This window comes from Hippoglossus hippoglossus, chromosome 4 (genome assembly GCF_009819705.1).
Source record: "Hippoglossus hippoglossus isolate fHipHip1 chromosome 4, fHipHip1.pri, whole genome shotgun sequence".
In the NCBI taxonomy this organism is placed as follows: Eukaryota; Metazoa; Chordata; class Actinopteri; order Pleuronectiformes; family Pleuronectidae; genus Hippoglossus; species Hippoglossus hippoglossus.
Window position 1 is genome coordinate 9,105,259 of NC_047154.1, and position 22,806 is coordinate 9,128,064.

The 22,806-nt window shown below is 42.0% G+C and overlaps 1 protein-coding gene across 4 annotated transcripts; it reads right to left on the bottom strand.

The window, feature by feature from the left end:
* Nucleotides 1-86: 86 nt before the first annotated feature.
* Nucleotides 87-20,933, bottom strand: tjp3 (tight junction protein 3). Of its 4 annotated transcripts, none has more exons than XM_034582324.1 (30): nt 17,236-17,573; nt 13,253-13,309; nt 12,149-12,270; nt 11,928-12,030; nt 11,522-11,810; nt 11,315-11,418; nt 10,998-11,187; nt 10,795-10,870; nt 10,259-10,356; nt 9,882-9,969; nt 9,593-9,772; nt 9,228-9,331; nt 8,620-8,704; nt 7,844-7,923; nt 7,526-7,622; nt 6,207-6,295; nt 6,007-6,079; nt 5,792-5,865; nt 5,331-5,394; nt 5,055-5,211; nt 4,574-4,682; nt 4,260-4,479; nt 3,964-4,169; nt 3,754-3,849; nt 3,536-3,615; nt 3,234-3,444; nt 2,973-3,073; nt 1,912-2,472; nt 1,191-1,249; nt 87-1,089 (listed from the first exon to the last, which is right to left on the bottom strand). In XM_034582324.1, the coding sequence occupies exons 1-30, from the start codon at nt 17,317-17,319 to the stop codon at nt 969-971; spliced, it is 3,978 nt and encodes a 1,325-aa protein (XP_034438215.1). In that variant the 5' UTR covers nt 17,320-17,573; the 3' UTR covers nt 87-968. The 4 variants fall into 4 exon arrangements, with proteins under 4 accessions (XP_034438215.1, XP_034438216.1, XP_034438219.1 ...); XM_034582325.1 differs by lacking the exon at nt 17,236-17,573 and adding an exon at nt 16,286-16,596; XM_034582328.1 differs by lacking the exon at nt 17,236-17,573 and adding an exon at nt 20,766-20,933 and having other exon boundaries at nt 464-1,089.
* Nucleotides 20,934-22,806: the final 1,873 nt, after the last annotated feature.

The window sequence follows — 22,806 nt, forward strand, 5'->3', positions numbered from 1 at the left end:
ATGAAAGTACCTGCTCCCTGTACCATGTGGGTTTGTGATCATTGATTGATTCAGATGGATTTATTCAAGAATAGGTATCGTCCAAGTACAACAATAACTGATTTATTGAAGTGATGAAATCTGCACGGCTGCTGCAGGCTACAAGATAAGGTCACTTTCTAAAAGGACAATATGAAAATACCATATACATTATATTGTGCTTTAAAAGGTTTATATATTACCTTACAAAAAGTTATATTATTGCCCATTTTACTTTATTGAATTACATTTACATTTCCATCTTTGTCACGCTCCGTTTTAAAATTCCAATGTCCACATCAAGACGAAATATTTTCACACCAGTCGCATCCATATCTCATTTGATTGATTATCAGTGATCAGGGTTAAAAGTGGTTACTTATAAACATTTGAGAGACGTCTATAGGTTTAAGTCTTTCTGTGATGATTGAACAAAGCCGCTTTTGAAATGAGGAAAACACTTTAATGTAGAAAAAGTTAAAGAGTCATTCAAATATGTCATAAACGCCCTGCTATATTTCCATAAAAAAAAGAGACTCACTTTCCAGTACAACTAGAGTTTGCATACATGTTACATTCAGTAGCAGTAACCAAAAGAATGCTGATTTGTTTCACATAGGGTTATTTACATAAAAATCTGAAAATAAACCAGGCACTTTGATCTGAACATTAATCTCACAACATTTTTTACACTTTAAAACTCAAAGTGAAACGCTGTGGGGATCTTGAACACAGCAGTTTCTTCGGGTTCCCCCCCTGAACGAGACCCTTTGAACAAGTCCACCAACATCTTCAGATAAGTCTTGCGTTTGAATTCATTCTGTGCCTTTGTGAAGCACCTTGAATTGTGTCTGAAAGAAATCCAAGAAATCAATGTTTCTTGAAGGAGTGACTTTGTTTCCATGTCCTTTTCAAATATCGTTGGACTCCAGTTTTCCTCCTCAATGTGTCTAGAGTTCTGTTGCAGGGCCCCATTCAATGTCGTCCTTTTCTTCGTCTTCGTCCTCCGAGCTGTCGCTGCCTCGGATCTGTGTGCGTCTGAACTGCACTGCTTGGTGATGATGTGCCAGCCTGTTGAAGAGCAGAGGAGAGACGTTTACAACTGTCACAGAGCCTCAGTGTGGTGTCCTCCATTACTGCCAAAAACCCACGGAGAGCAAAAGAAGACTTACACGATGAACTGAGGGGCTTTCTTCACCTCCGCTTGTGCCTGTGGCTCTGCAAAACGAGCCTGAGGAGAAAACAAGAAGGATGTTAAACAAGGATTTCTCATATCATCGTTCCAATTGATTTTTAATGATAGAAAACTGTTAAGAACACAGCTCACTGCAAACACTAACAGCCTGCATAATCATAGTTTTATTAAGAGATTCTTAAGTGGCGTAAAACTATAATAGTAATTCTGGATTTAAAGCTCATTTACTACAAATCAAGAAAACTGTACAACACTCATGACCATTTTCCAAAGCAGTTATTGTTGTAACATTTTCCATCAGTACCTGATTTCAGTAGGAGAAGTGCTCTAACAAAGACTTTAAACCTGCCTTAACAGTGATCATTTTTAAATGATCTATACATTTGGGTTAGAAGGTTTTTCCCATCTCCCACTGCTGGTGTCATCAGATGTTGGTGGGAAAATCAGACATTGCTGACATTAATGTAGAGTACACAGCGGCTGCAGCTAACAATCAATTTTATAATCGGTTAACTGTTCATCGCAATTTCCTAAAGGGAGAGTTTCCATATTTAAATCGCCTGTGTTGTTCTACAAAATATCCAGAAGACAGTCAATATTCTTCTCTCTTCTCAGCTCTGAAGACCTCCAGATTTGATGGGGTTACACATTAAACAGCACAGGTATGGTCCTTTTAATCAAAGCCACGTTACATTTACCTGCTGTAGTTTGTCTTCGATGACAGACAGGCTGGGATGATTTGGGCTCTCGGGCTCCACCTCAGCATGCGAGGGCTCTTTCACAGAGTGCTGAATGGTGGGGTCTGGGGCTATAAAATCTGGAGGGCCCTCTGATGGTGTTGTGGGTTCAAGCGCGCTGAAGTCTGAGTCTGTAAAGCTGCGATGAGTGGGTTCGTCCTCCTCAGCGGCACTCTGAGACGGGCTGTAATCGTCCTGGTGGATTGATCTCGGCTCAGGAACGTGCATCAGAGGTGGGATCTCTCTGAGTGAGTACGTGTCAGGCTCGGGGTCCAACACGGGGCTGCGGTGCCCGAAAGCCGGCTCAGACGATCGGGCTAAAGCGGATCCAGCTAACCGGGTTCCTCCTGACCTGGCGGCCTCTTGACCGGGATAGGCCTCCTCCAGGTCCTCGTTGTCGGTGTAGGCCTCTCCGTCTGTGTAGGGCTCTCCGTCAGTGTCTTCCAGGTCACTGGCAGCACTGAGGTAGTCTGACTGAGTTTGGTCCAGAGCATCCAGGTCCTGCTCTCCACCACTCTCCAACTGGACAGACAGACAAGTCATGTTAGTTTGTCACTGGACAAGAACAGATGTTTCACAAACTGTAAGATGGATACGAAAACCACGTGCTCTCTTAAAATAAGCTTTGGTTTTGCTGTGCCAAAACATGTGTTTTGAAACTGTGGAAATCTCTTAAACCTGGTTGAGGGAAATGATGAAGATTATCAAGGGTTTCGAATAGATTTTGAATAACCAGGCGAGCAGCCCTCTGTAACAGTGGGGGCTGGGACTGTATGAAGCAAATTATCTAACTGATCATAACAACAGTCTAAATCTGTATCTAAAGAATCTCAATCTTGAAAAGTCGACATCCCCAAATCTTTTTCATGAGACTGTAGCAACAGTCTTCACCATAACCGTGATGTTTAAATGTGAAAGAGTAAAAAAAAAACTATTTCTGAACAGAGCATTCATAAATTGTGAAAAATATAGGCGTTCCAAGATCTGATGTGTGTGTGTGTGTGTGTGTGTGTGTGTCATACCGTGACTTCAGACACCCAGACTGGTTTGGACTGTTGGTGGCGGATCTTATCCTTCAGGCTCTCATACCAGCTGTGTGAGTTGGGCTGCAGGTCAACACATGCTGGAGGGAAAATGTTCAAATTATAAAAATGGTACAACTACACGTGTAACTGTCAGGAACAAGTGAATAAATAAAGAACCTACATAACAACAGGACTGTTTTAAGTCTAACGAGTTCTCAGGTGTAAACTGGTGACACAGAGAGATACTTGGTTTCTTACATGAGAACAGGTGGCTGCAGTGTTTCCTCATCTTGAGCGCCTGTGTGTAAAGGCGTCTGGAGCTCTTGTTGGAGTCGGGGCTGTACCTCTGCCTCATGGCCTTGACGTCCTTACGGCTGTGGGGGTCCAGGAACAGCACCATGGGGTGGTACTGGATGTAGTTGAGTCTCTCCACTGCAGTGGGAGTAATGTCCAGCAGAGGGTGTTTGTCCTGGAGATAGAAGAACACATGAGAAAGAGGGTGTGAGGGGGAAAAAGAAAACTGGATTTTGTTTCTATTTGTTGATTTGACGTTGACTCACCTTCTCTGCTATTCTCCTAACAGCGTCCAGTTTAATAACAGTGGAGCTGCTGTCTCCTCCTCCACTGCGAGGAACCATTTCTGCCATAAAAAAGAAATGATTAATATTTAAATAGAAAATCTGAAGAATGAGTGATGAGGACACAGAATAAATTATCATAATTTTGTTGTTCTGAATGTGAGAATCAGGCCAGAAAGTGACAAGAAAAAGAAACCAACCTGCCACTTCATAATCATCAGGCATCTCTCTGGACAGCTTCTCCAGGGCAATGTCATTAAGAGGACCCAGAATGACAATCGGCCGTTTGAAATTGGCTGCAGACATAAACAATCCAGGATTATTAAAACTTGTTCAACTAGTCAGCGAGTTAGGACACGATTCTACACGACATCGTCTGTGTGTGTGTGTGTGTGTGGAGGAAAAACAACCTTCTCTGAGCAGGACTCTCTCATAAGCCGGGAATTTGCCCTGAATGGTGAGGTGCAGCAGGTCGTCTCGACTCCGACGCACGTTCTTCTCATTCTTTTTGTTCCCTCGGAGACCCCGTAGTTTCCAGAACTCTGCTCTGGGTCCTGTCAGCTGCTTCTCTCCAGTCGCCCGCTGTGACTGCTCGATGCTGGCCAGCGTCTCAGCCCTGCACGAGATGAATGAGGAAAATAAAAACTGAACTTATGGGTCTTGGTTAAACTAGAAATCTATCTCTGTCTTTTCATCTCTTCCTGACCTGGTCTGGTTGGGGATGGTGCCTTTATCCATCTCGTGCAGGTTGTTCCCCATGCGGCTGGCCAACCAGTTGCCCAGTTTGCCGCGGTGCATCGTGTCCACCACCCTGAACACCTCCCCTCTGGTGAAGCTCAGACCGATGGGGCCCTCGGCTTCGTGGTCGAAGTGGGTGCGGATGTAGAAGTTGTCTGCCAGGTTGGACTTGATGATCTTCTTATAAACTGCAGAGACAATACATTTAGGATTAAAAACTCTCTCACTAGTGGAGACTGAAAGGAAGTTGAGCTCGGATCAGTTTTATGCTGCTACACTTACTGTCCATCTTGTTCTGGGTGCAAATCGCCACTTGTTCTCCTTTCTTGATGTTCAGCAGGAAGTTGGCTGCCTCTTCACGTGTGAAATGACCAAAATCAACGTTATTGACCTGACGAAAAAAAGGGAGACAATTTCGTTAAAGGATGTGTTATCTCTGAAATGCTACAGTACTAAAAACTGTCAAATTAAAGATTAGTTACATTGACCCCAGACTTCCAGCATTTATCATTGTGAAGTAAAAGATCTTAATAATATTATGTACAGGGTTATGGTTAATGGAAATAATATGGCACCTTTCAAAGTACCCAAAACTAAATAAAAATGAAACAAACCAAGAACAGAACATAACAATAGGAATGTGTGCTGGAGAGAATGAACCGATTGGGCGTTAAATAGTGTTAAGTGTTTGTGGAAATACACAACTGATTCAAAATGATTGGTTTAGAACAAGCCCTAGAGGAGTACAGAACCCCGATCTCACCTGCATAATCTGATCTCCCTCTTTCATTCCCTGGTTGTACGCGGAGCTGTTTGGCTGAACTCCACCTACGAAGATGCCGACGTCGTTGCCCCCCACCAGCCTCAGGCCCACGCTGCCGTCCTTCATAAACGCCACTGTGTGCACGTCTGAGCTGTACCTGAGGGAGGTAGACAGACAGAGGAAACAAGCAAAGGGATTAAGATTGTGGTTTAACTACTTTGCTGGTGAATGAACATAAAGAAAAACGTTGATCCATGATGAAGTAACAATACTCACCCTGGATTAGATGATGGGTAAGAATCTGGGGGTAAAGAGTAGATGGGCTCTTCTTCAGTCTTGGCTGGAAGAGATAGGAAATGACTGTATTAATTGTAAATTATAAATTACATGATCACTTTACTAACTATTTAATCTACATACTTATTTTCTGAAACAAGTTTATACAATTTCTAAAATAACCAGAAAAGTACATCCTGCAGAGTTCAAATAAAAGGTAACTCATCACTCAATAATATTTTGTTTATTTTAGAGTGAAGAAACAGAAGTAATTTTTATTTTCACCCCCAAAACTTGGGATACTGTGACCTCAGTGCTAGGAGCCAGCAAAACGTTTTTTACTTTACTTCAATTTTACTTGATGCTAATCAATAATCTCAACTGTAATCCATTACTGAAACTATTCAACAGTTATCAAACTTGAAGCTTCATTTCCCATCACAGACAGTGCTGAGCCTTACAGTAAGGTGGTGGGTTGCTCTTGACTGAAATCCCAGACCTGACGGTAGCAGTTCCATTAGCAGCACCAGGAACACTGAGGAGGAGAAGACAACACTGTGATGTTTATGTTTACAACAACTCGAAGGGAAATGCCCCAATGGGGGGGGGACACACTTATTTCTGATTATCATCTGATGTGTTTGTTTATTTGACAGAGTGTAGTTTCATTGTGTACCTGTGGTGGCTCACGTCCCGCTCTGAGCTCCCCGACCTCCTCAGATGTGACAGCTGGTCTGACTCTGAGGAATCTGAGGAGTGAAGTAGAGAAACAGAGACGACAGAGTGTGGTCAGGACTTGTCTCTGAAACTCCAGATGACAACAAAGAGGAAGAGAGGATGAGGATAAGATTGTTACACAGAGGAGGGCAAACTGACCGTCAGGAGGTGGTCTGATGGGGGATGGGGCACGATGAGGAGGCTCCTGCTTCACAGCGACTGACGTGGATTTTAGCTCAGGAAGGACTCTGAGAGAGGAACAGAAAATAGAAAGAAACTAAAGTGCGTCTTTTAACCTTAGTCACATTTTTGTACATAATTCATTGTGAAATTAAAGAGAGTCGTGTCTATGTCTCATATTGTTTTTGTGTATCTGCAGCTTTCAGGAAATCCTGTCATCTGAGGATGTAACTTTTCTGTCACAAAGGTCATATCAGTGCAGAGTGTTTTACAATGAAACACTTTCCTATCATTGTGAGGACATTTGTGCCAGTTCTCTTCCACCCAGCTTCAGAGAGCAGGTTTAGGGATAACTTTAATTCAGGGTTCAGGTTCTAGTTAGTTTTAGGTTCGAGGTCAGGATGGAGTTAGGAATTTTTGTAATTTTAAGGTTAGGGTTAAGATGCTAGGGAATACATTATCTCAACAAGTATCCTCACAACTAATGTAAAACCAGAATGCAAGCATTTATGTTTGTGTTTGTGTGTGTGTGTGTGTGTGTGTGTGTGTGTGTGTGTGTGTGTGTGTGTGTGTGTGTGTGTTAAGCAGTTTAACCGACATCCATGTCACTATCATCACACACACCACCACAGTGAAGAAGAGTGTGATCTGCACTACCGGCCGCTCAGTAGGTTCTGAATAAAGGGCAGTAAAGCAGATGCATTTTTTACCCTGTATTTATCTAGTGGCTCACTTCTACTGATAATCACAGCTGACTATCATCCCACAGGTGCTTGTGCCATAGCTATATATTGTATCCATAGAGGTTTATATTTGTTTCAAATCATTTTAACATTGGTTTTAGGATTATCTTATTCTATTTTAGGGATGGGATTTTACTATGTGTCTCATACTCTTATACCCCCATCACTCAAGTACTGGCAGCATAGATAATAGATGTATTGATGGTTACTACTGACATTGTGCTTCGAGTAAAGATGTTTGGTTGACTATGACTATCTGCATATTAAGTGATGTGCCCTTATTTTTTTTGGTACAGCTGCTCAGGTTACTTTCAGTAGGCATCAGGTTTACTGTCAACACTGCTGGGTGGGGATAAATTTAGGTTTAGGTTAAATCTAAGTTTAGACTTCCCTTTCTGGTTCGTCCCACAGGTCATGTTTATAGTTCATGGTTATGAGAAAGTATGTTTGAGTTACTCAGCTGTGGTGAAATGCTGGTGACTTGTGAGAGAGAGCTCTGGTGCTGTAGACAGTCAACATTTGATTCATGACATTAAAGTATCAAGTGTCTCTCACCTGTATCTGTTGTTGACTGCAGTGGAGGGTTCGCTGTCTGTCGACACCCGGCGAGGGACAGACGCGTAACTGGCCTCGGACTCAGTCTCTGAAGGAGCTGTGAGGATCAATACAGGAAGGATATTATTTGACATATTTTATACTTCAGTAAATTGATTAGTAGCTCAATATGCAGATGACTTGGTTGGGAATTTTTTATTTTACCACGACTCTCAAAAAATCTAACCAAAGCACATACAAAAACTCCCTCCACAAGTTTTTAGTGCTTTCCTCAAACACACAAAAGACACCTGAAACATCATGTACACACACACACACCTTTCTGTGGCAGGCTGGTGTTGGCAGTGCTCCATCGCGGCGGCTCCACCTGAGGCTGCAGGGAAACGGTTGGCAGGACTCTGGAAGAGAAGAGAGGGAGGTGGGAGTGAGGGAGGAGGAAGACAACAAATCTCAGTCACGTCTTGAGAGGGGGGGGCTCGTGGCTAATATGATGATTATTGCTGAGAGCAAGAAACTTTAAATGTTGAATATTCACCTTTATATCTCTGAGGGAAGCTCTCTCTGTGATGGTTAACCGTCACTGATCGAAACTGACCTTTCAGAAGTATTAGTTGTCTTGCTTAACTTGTTTTTTGGGGTCACTATCAATGTTTTAACACGCTGACTAAAAACATGCAGATTTACACATATATGATTGGAGTTGTTACTAATAAGCTTCCTTGGTTTAATCAACACTTAGCCACATACAGGAGAGGGAGATGTTCAGTGAAAGTCACTTTTATTTCATTGATTAAAACAAAATGTCAAACACAAACACTTGGTACAGTCCAAACCACAAATCCAATCAAATCAAAGGCTACAAAATGAGGCTTTGAGGCAAAAACAACAAAAAAAGAGCAAATCAATAGAAATCACCAGACAGAAAAAAAGAGGTAATTTAAGGTCTAAAAAGGCAAAAGATAAAAACTTATGATTAGCTGCTATTATTAATGACACAGGCGTTCACATTCTGCTCAGTTCCCAGTCCGTGAGATCTTGTTGGGGTTCAGAAGGGGGGGTTGGGGGGTGGGGGTTGGAGGGACCTTCATCTGTACCTGTATCTGCTGAGGGAGTCTTGACTGTAAGTGGTGCTCTGCCTCTGAGGAGGCGCCAAGCTGCCCTCTGAGGAGGAGTCGGAGTCTGTGGAGAAAGAGAACGGGAGGGATTAAATACAGTATAACTGCAGTAAAGTGTGGTCTATACTGTGCTGCAGCATGAAGTGTCAAGTGTTTTTGACATCTGCAAAAAGTAAAGGTTGAAAGATATAGCATTTTGAAAAGCTTTACATTTATTTTGAAATATTCAAATGTTAGACCAACAGCATCTATCAGCCTCTATGCTGCCTGTTAAATATGAGTTACCACCTCAGATGTCACATAAAAACTCATCTTCTTGGCAATAGCTTTTTTAATATAGAGAAATAATGTGGAGCAACGCTGCCATAAATCACCACTTGTATCAAACAGAGTTGATTGATCATTTCTACATATGGTTGGAAACCGCGGCACAGATCAACCTTCGTGTTCTTCTCTGACTTTGACTATTTTTGACAGTTGACACCTGTTCCTCAGCAAACACTGAAGGTAAGGCAAATATTGTTGAAGAGGAGACAGACAAAGTCCGGGACGAGTTCCATCACGAGGAAGTAGGAGTGTGTGCTGACCTGGGGGGGGGTCTCTGATGGGCGAGTTAACCCTCCTCGGTGGCTCCAGGCGAACAGGGATGGGGGAGGCTCTTAGGCTGTGGAGGGGCAGATCAGGGAGAACTCTACGCAAAAAAAGAAGAAGAAAAAACTGTTAGAAAACAATCTGCAGGGACAAAAACTAATATTGAAAAGATTCTATTTTTTAATGTTGCTGTGACTGAGACTGTCATCTAAAGGTTTATGTTGTTATTAATTACAAATATAATGATAAATGGCCATGGCAACAATAAAAAATAAACAAACATTTCCCTCCACAGTTTGTGAAGGTAAATCTTTAAAATTCTTGAATTTAAGCCTGGAGTTGAATAAAGCCTGGTCCTTACTTGTATTTGTCTGGGTGTGAGCTCCCTCTGATTGGAGGAGGGGAAGCGCTGCGGTCAGAGTCCGACTCCGACACAGGCTTGCGGGGCCGTGAGGCAGAGGAGGAGGGCCGAGAGGTGTTCCAGTTCGGCACGATAGGTGAAGACCGGGGGTTGGGTAGGGTGGACATACCAGAGAGAGTTCTGCAAAGAGAGCAAAATAAAAAGATGTTGAAAATCTAAAAATATCCCAAACCAGAGAGAGTTTGATGAACATTTTGTCACCGTGAAAGACAAATGAACTTTAACTGACTTGTACTTATCCCTCACGTCCAGACTCTCTCTGTCTCTCCTGCCACGAGGAGGAGAAGGACTGTGATCCGACTCCGACTCAGATGGAGCTGAAGAAACAACAACAAAGATTAACAAACACCATCTCTGCCCAACTGTGTACTTAGATCTTTGTGTCATGGATTTAAAGCTTAATGTGACTTCCAGCAGCTACAGAAACGTGAAACCAGTCTCAGCTCGACTCAGTATTAAACTAAGAAAATGTTAATGTTGCTATTTCTGAGGCTGTAAAAACCTCTATTTAAGAAGAAAGAAAAGAAATGAGAATTCCTTTATTGTCAGTTTTGTGATCAACAACATGTGTGTTCTGGTGTAAGTCAGTGAATGTGCAGGACTGACCTCTGCGAGAGGTGTAGGATGAGACAGACGGCCGAGTCAAGGTGGAGCGCATCGGTGATGAATCCCGAGACTTGGGTGGAGGAGGCTCAGCTCTCGTCCTGGATGAAAAGACAGAGGTACAGGAATCTTTCACTGCTTTCGAAAGGAAATCCTATTCAGGTTTGACTGCTATACATTATAAAAAGATGATTTTAAATCACTTAACTAGAGCCTTAAATATTACATCTATATCATGTTACTGCTCACCATCTGTTTGCTTGCTTTACACAAATAATACATCATTGTTTAATAGGACAGATGATGCAGGCTGTGTATACTAAGTAAATGGGTAAATATGAAACACAAAGAACAACCTATTAAATCACTGAGCGCAGATGGCTTGGTGGTTGGAAAGTGAAACTGAATGACTGGGATAAGACCGGTTTTAGTTTTTATTTCACAAAGACTGAAAGGAATCCTCACCCTGTTATACAACTACTACTTCTACTGAAGGGTGATTAAATGTTATGAGGTGGAGTGGAAGGTGTTGTGTGTACCTGCGTGTACGTTTCTCTCTGTTGGGTTGACGGGATGTTCTGTGAACAGGGACATCTTGGTCGATGTCGGAAATTTCTGATGGGAAACAGAAAAAAACAATGACTCGTCCAAATCCTTATTTATCTCTTACACAATAAAGAATAATTCAGAGTTTGATTTATGTTTGCAACCCCACTTTACGTTCCCCTGCTCCCTCCCTTACCCTCAAGTTCAGAGCTGCTGTTGTGGCGGCGGCCGTCTTCACTATTGGGGGCGCTGTCCTCCACCTCTGGGATGCTGACCAGGAACTTGCGTTCGTCCCTGAGCACCGTCATGGTCAGTTTGCCCCTGCTCTTCTCCACCAGGTGCTTGGTCTCCAGCAGGGACAGATTCTCCGTCGTCATGCCATTGATCTGGTCAAAGAAAACAAATCGATTAACACAAAGTGACGATCACATTATTTCAAACACTACACATGGCTTGATACAGGAGATGAACTATATATTCACTATGGTTTCAGATTGATCAGTCATTTATTACCTTGAGAATGAGGTCTCCCTCCTGCAATGTGCCTTCCTTTGAAGCCAGGCCCGTTTCTGTCATGTGCTTGATAAAGATCTGACTACCCAGCTTCAATCCATACTCTGCAGAAAGAGGGCGATGACAAGAATCCAGACCGACATCAGCACTTCAGAAATGTTAAGAGGAGTGGATTATCGTGAACTTTTGTTTAGTGGAGAATCTTACCATCTGTGACTTTCTTTTTAACCAGAGTGGTCCTGAGGGGCTTTTCTGGAACATCCTGTTGTGGGAGCCTCTTGTAGCCCGACGACATTAACGGCAGCGTGTTTCCATACCCGTTACGGTCCGGCGAGGTGCTGCGGGCTCGGTAACGATTGTTGGTCCGGGTGTCGCTGCCGTCAGAGTAGCGACGTGTTCGTCTAGGAGGTTCTGGGTCCAGCAGGTTGGAGTGGGAGGCGGCCCGAGACGGCCTGGTAGTGGCTGGAATCTGGATCTTGCGAGGGCGTTTCACTGTCTGGAGAGGAGAAAATTGAAAGAGGCAAAGATGTTGAGACATTGAGCAGTAACAGCAGATATAACAGAAGTAATTTGGGTGTTTTCTTTGGTGTTGGTGCTTTGGCTCTGTACTCACTACATTCGCAGTCTTGCCACATGATTTCAGGATCTGAATGGTGTAGTTAGAGTGGACGTTGTCCATGGATGTGCCATTTACCATGACAATGTGGTCTTTGGTGCTGCAAGACACAAGGAAACAAACACATGTGAGTCTTGTTCAGTTGATGGGTTCACACATCAGAGTGTTAAACAGTCGAGTTTATCCAGTCATGTCAGGAATGATGGTTGTTGACTTACAAGAGTCGTCCCATGGCCGGTCCGTTTGGCAGAACGTCTGACACCACCACGGCTGTGTCCCCATCTGGGTGAGGCTTGTCCTTCCCTCCTGACAGGGCAAATCCAAACCCCACCTTGGGATCCTGCCATCATGAGAGAATGAAAATTGAAACAAAAAGAAAGGCGAGACATGACAGTGTAACATGAGTGAGTGAAGAGAGAGAATTCAGGAAAGTAGGTGGGCAGAGAGTGAGAGCGTGTGTGGGAGATACAGTAGAGCGATAGAGGGAGAAGGGGAACATTCCAGCGGTGTTCAGTATGAACAGCTGGTGCTGTGGGGTGCAGCAGGGCGTGCCGCTCTTAATACCTGCTGTGAAACCGAGAGGTCTGAAACAAGGTCCTGCTGAAACCCCCCAAATCCTAAACAATACCCTCGGAAACAATAGTGAAACTGCCTCTGTGCCGAACATCCAGGCTCGACTTTCACCTCTGCTTTTGAGCACAGACCAAACAACACTAACACACCAAAGATAAGTGGTTAAACCTTCACATTTACTTACACTTCTTGTATTTGTGTCAAACATTTAATGTAATATAAATATTCTTTCTTCCCCTTCTCTAATGTAGATGTTTTATATTGTTTGCTATTTTTTAAAATATTTGTATATTACAGCTTGCTCTAAACACACCACAGCAAATTCCTTGTATATGTAAACCTACTTGGCAATAAACCCAGATTTTAAAAGGTGCTATATGTTCGTTTTCTCAGCCCCTGTACTTTTTTAGCGGGAATCGGGGGGTTGGTCGCTCGCCAAGCGCTTCAGCTATTGTTACAAGACAAGTGTTTAGAATACGTCCTCTAAACCGCCCAGCTTCTTCAGAGCAGACTGTATGCTACAGTGACTCCCTGTTGCAAAGTGACGAGATGGGTTGGCGTGGCTGGGGCTAGCTGTTAGCATGCTAACTTAGGAAGAGGCCAAGATGTGATTAGAGATAGATGCAAAACAAGAGTTAACAGCTCTTAGTAAGAAACAGTTTAATGCTGAACTCACAATGTTTCTGCTAGATTGGTAGTGTTACCATTAGCTATGTAGCATTAGCATAAAATAACATAGAGCCACTTACCTTGTTTAGTGTTATTGTATGTTGCTCCCATATTGTTAAGTCCTCCATGCCTGGTTTCTGGAAAAAAAACACAACAATCAATTATTCTATTATATTTGTACAATACAAATTTAAATTCGACAATAATAAATTATAATTTATTTATCCTACTACACAATCCAGGTCTTTGCATGGAGGACAGTTGAGCCTGAGCCGAAAAGAAAGAGTGTGTGCACGACACAGCCTGATCTCAGCTCTCACCTGTCCCAATCCTGCCTGACTGGTATGGAGGAGGGGCTAAATGGAATGTGTGTGTGTGTGTGCGTGCGTGCGTGCGTGTGTGTGTGTGTTCATGCTAACAGCACATCACTGGGGAATTGTTCTGTGTACACATAGAAAACCCTTGTATAGAGACAAGCAGGGGTGTAATTAATGGATACTCTCACAGTTTATCTAATTAATAAACCATTTTTTTAATTGAATAATCATTTGGTAATAAAAAGGTCAAAAAGTAATGAAAAACATCAGTTATAGTTCATTACAACACAACATCGTAAATTTCCTCCAGAGGTCTAAAACCCAAAAAATCTTCAGTTTACTGTGATGTATGACAAAGAAAGGCAAAACATCATGGTTTTAGAAAAGCTGCAACCAGCAAATGTTTGGCAATTTTACTAAATAGAAAGAAATGGATCATATGAGTATATTCATTAGATATCAGATAATTTTATTTAACTAATAAAAAAGAAGTATATAAAGTAAATATATATAAAAATAAATATATTTCCTGTTCGAGTGTCACATCACGCCTATTCTACACAGCATATTTCTATGTTTGACTCTATGGCAAATCTCTTGTCCCTGGAGGTGTAATTGTAGAGCATTTGTAGACCGACAAGTTCTCAGTTCTGTGCTTGTTTGTTTTTAAGATTGCAAATGCTGAAACTGAAACACCATGATATTTCTAATAGACGCAGAATCAAGGATCAATAAAGAATCTTAGAAATCAAATATTTGAACTTTTGTGGGTGATTCACTGCTGAATTTCACACGAGAGTTAAAGTTATCATTGTCACTCCAATTACAATGCACATTGGAATGAAATCACCTGACAAAAGTCTGCAGTGACTGGATCTCTACTTATCTGTTCTCTGTGGCAGTGTTATACATCAAACCACAATCCCGTTGGGCTGCACTAACGCGACAGCATGCCTCGCGTGTTTCTCATTCTCCACATACTATCTCTTGTCAAAACCAAACAAGACAAAGCGTGGGCTGGTCGTTGACTATTTTTCTTTCAGCGAGGAAGCACAAATAAAAACAGGAAAAGCCAGCTACTCACGTCAGACACACTGATGTACTGTCATAGTCAGATGACAAAAAGAAAAAAAAAACCTTTGTGGAGTTTGTTCAAACTCGAGAGCAGAAAATGTAGGTGACACGAGCACAACAAACTGATATGGCGGGAAAGACAGGTGAGGAAGTTAATGTGTACAAACACCTGCCTAGTATGTGATCTCATTCAAACACATCATATAAAAACTTGATGTGAATTTACTTCCAACGCACCCTTTTAGAAATGTATTTCAGTTGAAAATTAAAGTCAAATAACACACAAGGGGGCAGATCCAGGGTCAGGGGCAGGGCCGGGGGACACTGGCCCCATCTGATATCTGATTGGCCCCTGCAGTTGCCCAGTCCTGCCAGTAGTCTTTAAGTAGTCTGGCAAGACTGCTGACAAATATGACAATTTGAGGAGATTTGAGTTTTAAAAAATATATATTCAATGACGTGTGGCTTTGCTCAAAGCTATAGCGCTACAATGAACGAGGAATGACTTGATATGTGCACCTTACTGAATTAGGAATTGTGTTGTGTAAACTGTGGCCCCTTTATGGCCCCTGATTTACAAAGATACATCATCCACCAGTGACTGGGACCACTAATCTTTGAGGGGTCAAAATCTCAACTTCGAACTCTCTGGTGGGTGTAAGGTGTAAAGCGGAGTGCAGGAGCACAGTGTGTGACCTGTGAATGGTAGGCTGTTTGTTTGACCCTGTTACTCATTAACTGAACAAATTGCTCAAATAAAAGCTGGCCCTTGGTTTTCCTGCTGCATTTGAATCTAAACGACAGCTGATGTCATTGTTTGATACTGTAGTTTCATAACAGTTTATCACAGTTTCAAGGGTGTGGAGGACATCGTGAGCAAAGCCAGAAACAGAGAGTCAGATTTCTTCATGTTTGAACAGATGAAAGTCTGTCAATTTAAAAACACATAAACCTCCCAACAGTCCACTTGTGTTCAATCAAGCTGCACCAAATTGCAGACACTTATGTATATCAGTCCCGTAAATATGTCAGATTGAATATCCATGAATTTTTATATAGGCTAATCAGTGAAAACTCACAATTGCAATGTTTAAGAGAGTGAAAAGCTGGTTTGCAGAGAGTCACTGAACAACTGGATCTCATTCTCTCAACTGTGCGACCAAAGAGCCAACAAGATAAACAACCAGGTAAAACAACTATAATAATGTTGCAACACTCAGCTACTGAGTGGTTCTACATTCAGAGAGATTACCGTAGCCATCAGTTAAACTTTAACTGAGGATGTGGTCATGTAGTTATATGATGTAAAAAATAGTCGCTGCTGTCGTGAATTTGATGTTATCCCACAACTGAATCTGAAGTAAGACTTCAAACCACATGGATGCTATGAGCTCAAACAAATCAGGTGTTTGAACAAACGCGATGCTTCAATCATTAACAAGTTCTCTAACTAGCCAAGTCCTTGCTCCTGTAAACAACTGATGGATCCAACTGAAATTAGCAAAAAGAATGTAAGAAATATCAACACAGATAAGTTGACATCTGTTTTCTGGTTAAAGCTGCAAAACCTGCAGACGTGTACCTTCAGGGTTTCACCTTTAGCTGACGTCTCATACAGGTAATTTATGATTCATGTCCTTTGTTCAGCTACAGGTACATTCAGACATTTCTCATGATATACTGCAAGACCATGAATCCTTTGTATTCCTCCATCTCACTTACCACTTGGTCTATGAACCTCACTTCCATTTCCCACTGGGATTTCTAAGCTGAACAAAACACCTGCGGCCTCCAGCAGGTCAGTGAACAGCCTGCTCTTTATATTCCATATGGCAACGGCAAACAACAGCAGCTCCCAGGTATCCAACTCCAGTTACTTGTTCCTCAGATCAGATCCACATGGGTGACGGCCTCTGTCTCAAACCTCTTGCTGCAGTTATTTTTTTCTCGTATATGACTAGCTGTGGTGTTTGTGTGTCTGCGGGGCCAGACCTCATCTGGAGCGCTCCTCCCCCACCCAGCCTTTGCCCACTCTCACAGTCACTCTCCAGTGCCCTTTAATCAACATGGATTAGGGTGGAGCTTCACTGCTGTGCACATTAGACAGCAGAGGAGTATCTTAAATGTAACAGGTATCACTTAGATGTGCGTCGACCTGCATCAGCCTAAAGTGAGGATAAACTATTGTGACATAACTCCTGAAGTAGAAATATACAGCTACACACGGAAAGAACAAGTAATCAATTATTGATCACTTGTATTGCTTTCAAGTATGAAGACATTTACAACAACACAATCTGCTCCTGGTTTTCCCAACCTCTAAACTGAAACATGCTACATTTGTGTGACAATAAATAAAATCCAACTTCAAATTGTCTAATGTTTCTACTTTCTTTTAAATAAGCCAATAAACCAAATAACATAAATATAATGATCTAGTACATAAAAAGTCAAATAATGAGAAAATGTTACCCCCAGTTTATCTGAAGTGTATTTTAGGATTTCTCTGTAATAAGCAGCCGTAACTACCTGCATGTAGTACTTATGATAAAGCCAAACTGACACTGACCGATCATTGATCATCATTGTTCTGGTAACACAACCCCTTCCAAAAGAACACTTGACTTAAATAAACTTTGTGGTTAAAGCTTCATCAACATGCATCCACTTACAGGCACCACCAGAAGTGGAGGTGGAGGCTCAGGGGGCAAAGAACCAAAGTGCTTCAAAAGTTTTATCCGCTGCGTCAGGTTCATCGTAACAGTGTTGTTTTCTCCTGTTAACAACACCAGCTTACAAACTTAGGCACCGTCTCAGAATAATGTAGATGGGTCAAAAAGACAAACAATCCACAGAGACGCCACAGGAAGAAGACACCTTAAAATATTCTATTTAAAATATAGAAAATAAAAAAAAGGCATAAATAGATGTTCTTCTGCCTCCAGACAGCTCATGTGTCCATCATTGTGTCCGAATTATTCCCTTACTGACAGTTTGATAAAGTCAGACAGGACAACTTGCTCCCACTGTCATTGGTATGTGAGCCACTTGGTTTAAGTTGTTGTGTTTCCCACCAGGCTACAGCAGGTCCTGGGCTGCTGGCTGAGTTTCAGTCTGCTGGGTGCTATGGTTACGTCTGAGGAATGAGAGCACTGGGCTGTTAATAATTGATGGGGTGTTTGCTACACTATAGGTCTGCTTGCTCTGAGTAAAGTTTTCAAGGCTTCCTACACAGACCCTGCTGTGTTTTCAAGATCAGGAAACGTTAACATGGCAACACAGAGCTTTGACGGTATCTGTGTTTCATGGTTAACGTTTATACACGCCCCACAGCGTGGGCGTGCTGCTATCTCTCCCTCTCTCTCTCTCTTGGTTTGACTCTGATAATCACTGCCCTGCCTCGCCAGGACGACAGTCACAGTGACTTGTAGCCAAATTGTTTGGAAGGAGGGAGGAGGAGCGGTTACGCACCTCAAGGTTGAACAGAGATTGAAATCAGTATTATCTTCGTATCACTTCCTAAACCACAGATCTTTCATTCACAGTTTGATGTTTGTATTATTACAAATAACAATAACTGGTTGGGGCATAAAATAACAAATGTAAGTCTTTGGGTTAGGTTCAGCCGGGTGGAGAAGGGAGCCACCGTTCGGTCGGGGCACTACTCCTGTATTATTAATATGTCTGAAGAGAAAGAGAGCATGGAAAGCAACTACTACTGTTACTAAAACAAACACTTAGCAAAGGTGTGCCCCCTCTAGTAGGTAAATAACGATTCATTCCTCTCTCAGGACTTTAGTCTGTTCAGCAGCAGAGCCACAACTGTGTTTCAGTTAGATTAAGGCCACTCCTCTTCCTCCTGCTGCTGCTGCTATAACAACATGCAAACTACAAATCACCAACCACCAACCACCTTGTTCCACTACAGGTCCTACAGCAAATTCACACTACTGCATCATTCCAAAAAGCCCCAGTGATAAATATGAATGACTCAGAGAGGTATAGAGACTTCCTTACACAGTGTCAGTGGTTAATGAGGAAAATAGTAAAGCTTCTCTGTGTAAACATCAAGCTTTGGAAGACAAATACTCAAGAGGTTTAAAGAGCGGCTGTAATTACACAGGCCTGGGCTTTGTACCTTCCACTCAAACAATGGATATACTCATGGTATGTGCTGTCAACAGTGTGTAAGTACTGTGAGCACCCACTTTAAATCTACCTGGAAACCCACGTCTTCACATGGGTTATGAGAAAATACTCACACAAACTAGGGAAAACTGATTCACTCATGTCAACAATTCTGCTTCAGTCCACAAGATGTCTATTTAGAAAGATCTTTATGAATAAATATAAAATTAAAGATAAAAAGATCATATATATATGCAAATGTGTGTTTGGTGTTGTTAAAACTGAACTAAACTGAACTGAGAAATGGAAAACTAGACAATAACGAGGGTATTATGTGTAACAATAAACTACCTGAAGAGTTGTTAAGACCAAGTAACCTTCACCGTTCAGTGAGCAAATGTCTGTTTTGTTACCTCCACCAAGGTTATGTTTTCATCTCGGTGCATATTGTTTGTTTCAGCAGGATTACACAGATAAAGGAACCCATTTCATTTTGGGGTGGATCCAAACAAAGGGTTCGCGGATTCTGAATGTTGTTCTTTAACATTGCGAGACGCGAGAGCATGAAGTTAGCAACAAATTCATGGATCTTAAGGAAAACAGTCTGACATATTTAGAGGACTGATATCTGAAAATCAGGATCCAACAGATTGAATTGTGATTTGGTAAAGACGCTGTTGGGGATTAGCAGAGATATCTGCTCTCCTGGGTGCCCTTCTAGTTGATGGAAACATTGCACTTGACCACAGCGGCCAATGGTGCTAATAAATGGGAAGAAATGCTGTATAGAAATAACAGATGTTCACAGATGTTACCAGTGTGATGAAGATTAGCAGGAAAAGCCGTATCAGACAATCATATGTGGGTATTCCATCCAACATTGTCACAATATACATCATCAAATAATACAGGTGATCTTCCTGACAGAAGTCTTTCACGCTGATCAAAACACTTCATTTGATTCAGGATGGAATTATATAAAATACACACGGACCCAGCTCGAGCCAGAAATGACCCGTCACAGGAAACTGCAGATCAGCAAACAGGTACATGACCCCCATACTCGAAGCACCGGGTCGTTCCTCAATCAGACAGTGCATCAGATAAATCCACTGATTGGAGCGGAGGGAGAGAAAGACGCAGATGTTTGGGAATGTGGAGTCGAAACTGTTGTGCAACTCTCTGCTGGCAAACAGGTAGAAACTTGCATGTGTGGCAGAACCAGTAAGGTGAGGTTGAGGGAAAGTGGGGCTTGAAGCTGTCAGCCACCAACCCAGACACCCACCAACCCAACGATGCCCCCCCCCACACACAAAGGTCTCACTGCATTCTTATAAAATTGTGGAAGCAGCCATCCCTAGGACCTTAAACTGACTTTAAATCGTTGTGGACAGCCGAACCAAAACCTTATCCCTAACCCTGACCATGACCAATTCATACCTAACACTAACCTTAACCATGACCAGTTCATACCTATCACTAACCTTAACCATGACCAGTTCATACCCATCACTAACCCTAACCACATCTCACCCCTAACTTACACCAGGATCTCAGAAATGTTGTTTTGCCTCATTAGGACTGAGCCATGGTCCCCATGAGGTCCACTGGTCCTGTCATGGTGTGTGTTTACACTGGAAACGGTCCTACAGAGGCAATAGAAACGAGAACACTCGACACACAGGTACTTATGCTTAAGTAAGCATGAAATATGCTGCTGTGAAATATAGTGAATAACAAACCACACACCATGACAACAACAACAACTGACACACAGGCCGGTAAAAACTTAACTAAGAGATCCCACCATTAGACTTTAACTTCTGTTCCTACCTAGTCCTGAGCTGTAGGGGTGGAAATGCTCACAGCTAACTCTGAGCTAGCTAGATCGCCTTCATCTTATTTTAAATGAGGTTACAGCCACACGTTTCCTATAGAAATGTCACGTTTTATCGTAAATAACTTCAGTGGACGTTTCCCTCCAGCTCCGTGTCCCCCTCGTCGTTGTGCTGATGTGGACTGACAGCCATGCTCCACCTGTGTGCACCAGGAAGCAGAGGAGACGCTGACCCACCTGTGGACGCGCTGCGTGTGGGCTCGGTGTTCTCTGTCCGCCGCTCTCCCTCCGCTCTTCCAGCAGCTTCGCGACTCTCCGCGGGTGAAACTCTTCTTCGGAGACTCGCTCCTCCGCTGCGTCTCTTTTCCGGGGTTTCTCCTGAATCCTCCAGAGGACAGGTGAAGGGGCGTGGCGACCGCTGCAGGACGTAAAGGTGAGTTTCGCGACGTCATCACGCAGCGCCGCGTCACCGAGCAACAGGAAGTGTGTAGGCGTAAACAAAGTCCTCCACCCAGTGGTGTCGGTGCCAAGAAGAGGCCAACCCAGTAAATGTAAAGTGAAAAGAAACCAATGAGCCCTGAGCTGCTACTCTTACATTTTCAGAACAGGAAATAAATTCATTTATTGTAGGCAGCCAGAACCTGACAGATAAACAATAGACAGTTTACTTCCTTGAATTATAGTCTGTTTATAGGTTTACAGCCATAAAAGGGAACATGGCATATGAAATAGAAATGTGTAGAGAGTCAGCTGAGTAATCTCTCTTGTTTGATTCATAATTTTACATATCTTGTTGTAAGTGTATACATATTGATTTCAGTATGATGGGCCCCCGTGCCATCATGCGTGAACGGGCCCTCACTGTCCCTAACACGGCCCCAACCTTTTAACAGCTGTTTAGATTTTTAAAGTCGCATTGGAACCTGTAGGACTGCTCAGCAATTCATCCATAATTGTGAGATTATCATCAGTATATAATTTAGTACAGTTACTTGCAGAAACAACTTTTTTGTATTCATTTAGTGTAAATATTAAGATTTCATAGTTGGTTATTGAGCCCAGAGTAGCCTGTACTTTTATTTTTTTAATCAGTAATGGAATATTATACTCAAGTCTTGTATTTCTTTATTTCCTCCAGGGAGGTTATTCATCTTTTTTCCCCCACTTTTGTCAACATTGTGAGATAGGATTTATTTATTTATTTGTACATCAATTCAGGGGTCTTAATTTAAAAATCTGACACATTTAGGGGATCGCGGCGTTCTACCCAGGGCTATTCTAATTCAACTGAGAGTTGCAACGCAGCAACAATAAAATACTCCAAGTAAAGTCCCTGCTTCAAAATCTCAAGCTTGTAAAAGTCCAGAACTATTTTCAGCAAAATGTTGAAGTGTTAATTCAGCAGAATTAATAACTATTTACAGTGTTAATTTTATTTCTCTATTGTGCAGCCATACATAAGCATCAAATTTCTATATCGTTGTAGCAGTCTCATGGGAGCTGGTTGGTGGGATAACTTTTGAACAAACGAGGCTCGGCTTCAGCAATCTTCAAGTTTTTATTTGTTTACAAAGTTAAGATTGCAATTTCATATAGTCCTTCCTTTAATGAGTAGAAAACCTTTTTAAAGAATTAGTCGAAAGGCACAAATTTTACAATATATACATTTGGATCTAAATTATAAATATATAGAAAACAAAAGCACAACCCAGAATAAAAGTGCTGAACACAGTTTCTTTTTTGTACAGAAAAAATAGGCTTTGTTTAAAAATACATACAATCAGTAGCATGTTTTTTGTTTCATTTTTTTGTTAGCAATAAATTATTTGAGAGTAATAACATTTATATAATATGCAAATGGTGGAGAAACGGGAGAGATGGTTACACTATACACAGAGCAATCCATCGAAGATAAGAAACACAACAAGCTTGCAACGCTCAATCATAACCAACAAGAGAACAGTAACTTGATTATGCCATTCTTAGTGCAAAAATTATACCTAAATGATAAAAGGCCTAACTACACTAATACATGGTTTGTTTAAAAAAAAAGATTTTTCTTCCTAAAGATGCTCCGTATCCCTCAAATGCATAAAGCTTTATTTGTGTGACTGTAACACACAGAGTCGAAGGCAAATCTTTTGCAGACTGATGTCTTGGAATGTGCCTGATGAGGAATATTGAAAGCAAAATTAACAAGGGTACGAGGAAAACGTGCTACTTCAAGAATCTGCAATAAAAAAAAAAAACATTGGCGTGTATATGTGATACTGTGAGT

Excerpts from the sequence above, each read along its gene's own strand:
- tjp3 (XM_034582324.1), bottom strand. The coding sequence starts at position 17,319 with ATGAACCTGACGCAGCGGATAAAACTTTTGAAGCACTTTGGTTCTTTG. Across the intron at positions 10,357-10,794 it reads AGAGAGAAACGTACACGCAG|GACGAGAGCTGAGCCTCCTC; the intron begins GTACACACAACA and ends CTTTTCATCCAG. Across the intron at positions 8,705-9,227 it reads CATCAGAGACCCCCCCCCAG|ACTCCGACTCCTCCTCAGAG; the intron begins GTCAGCACACAC and ends CTTTCTCCACAG.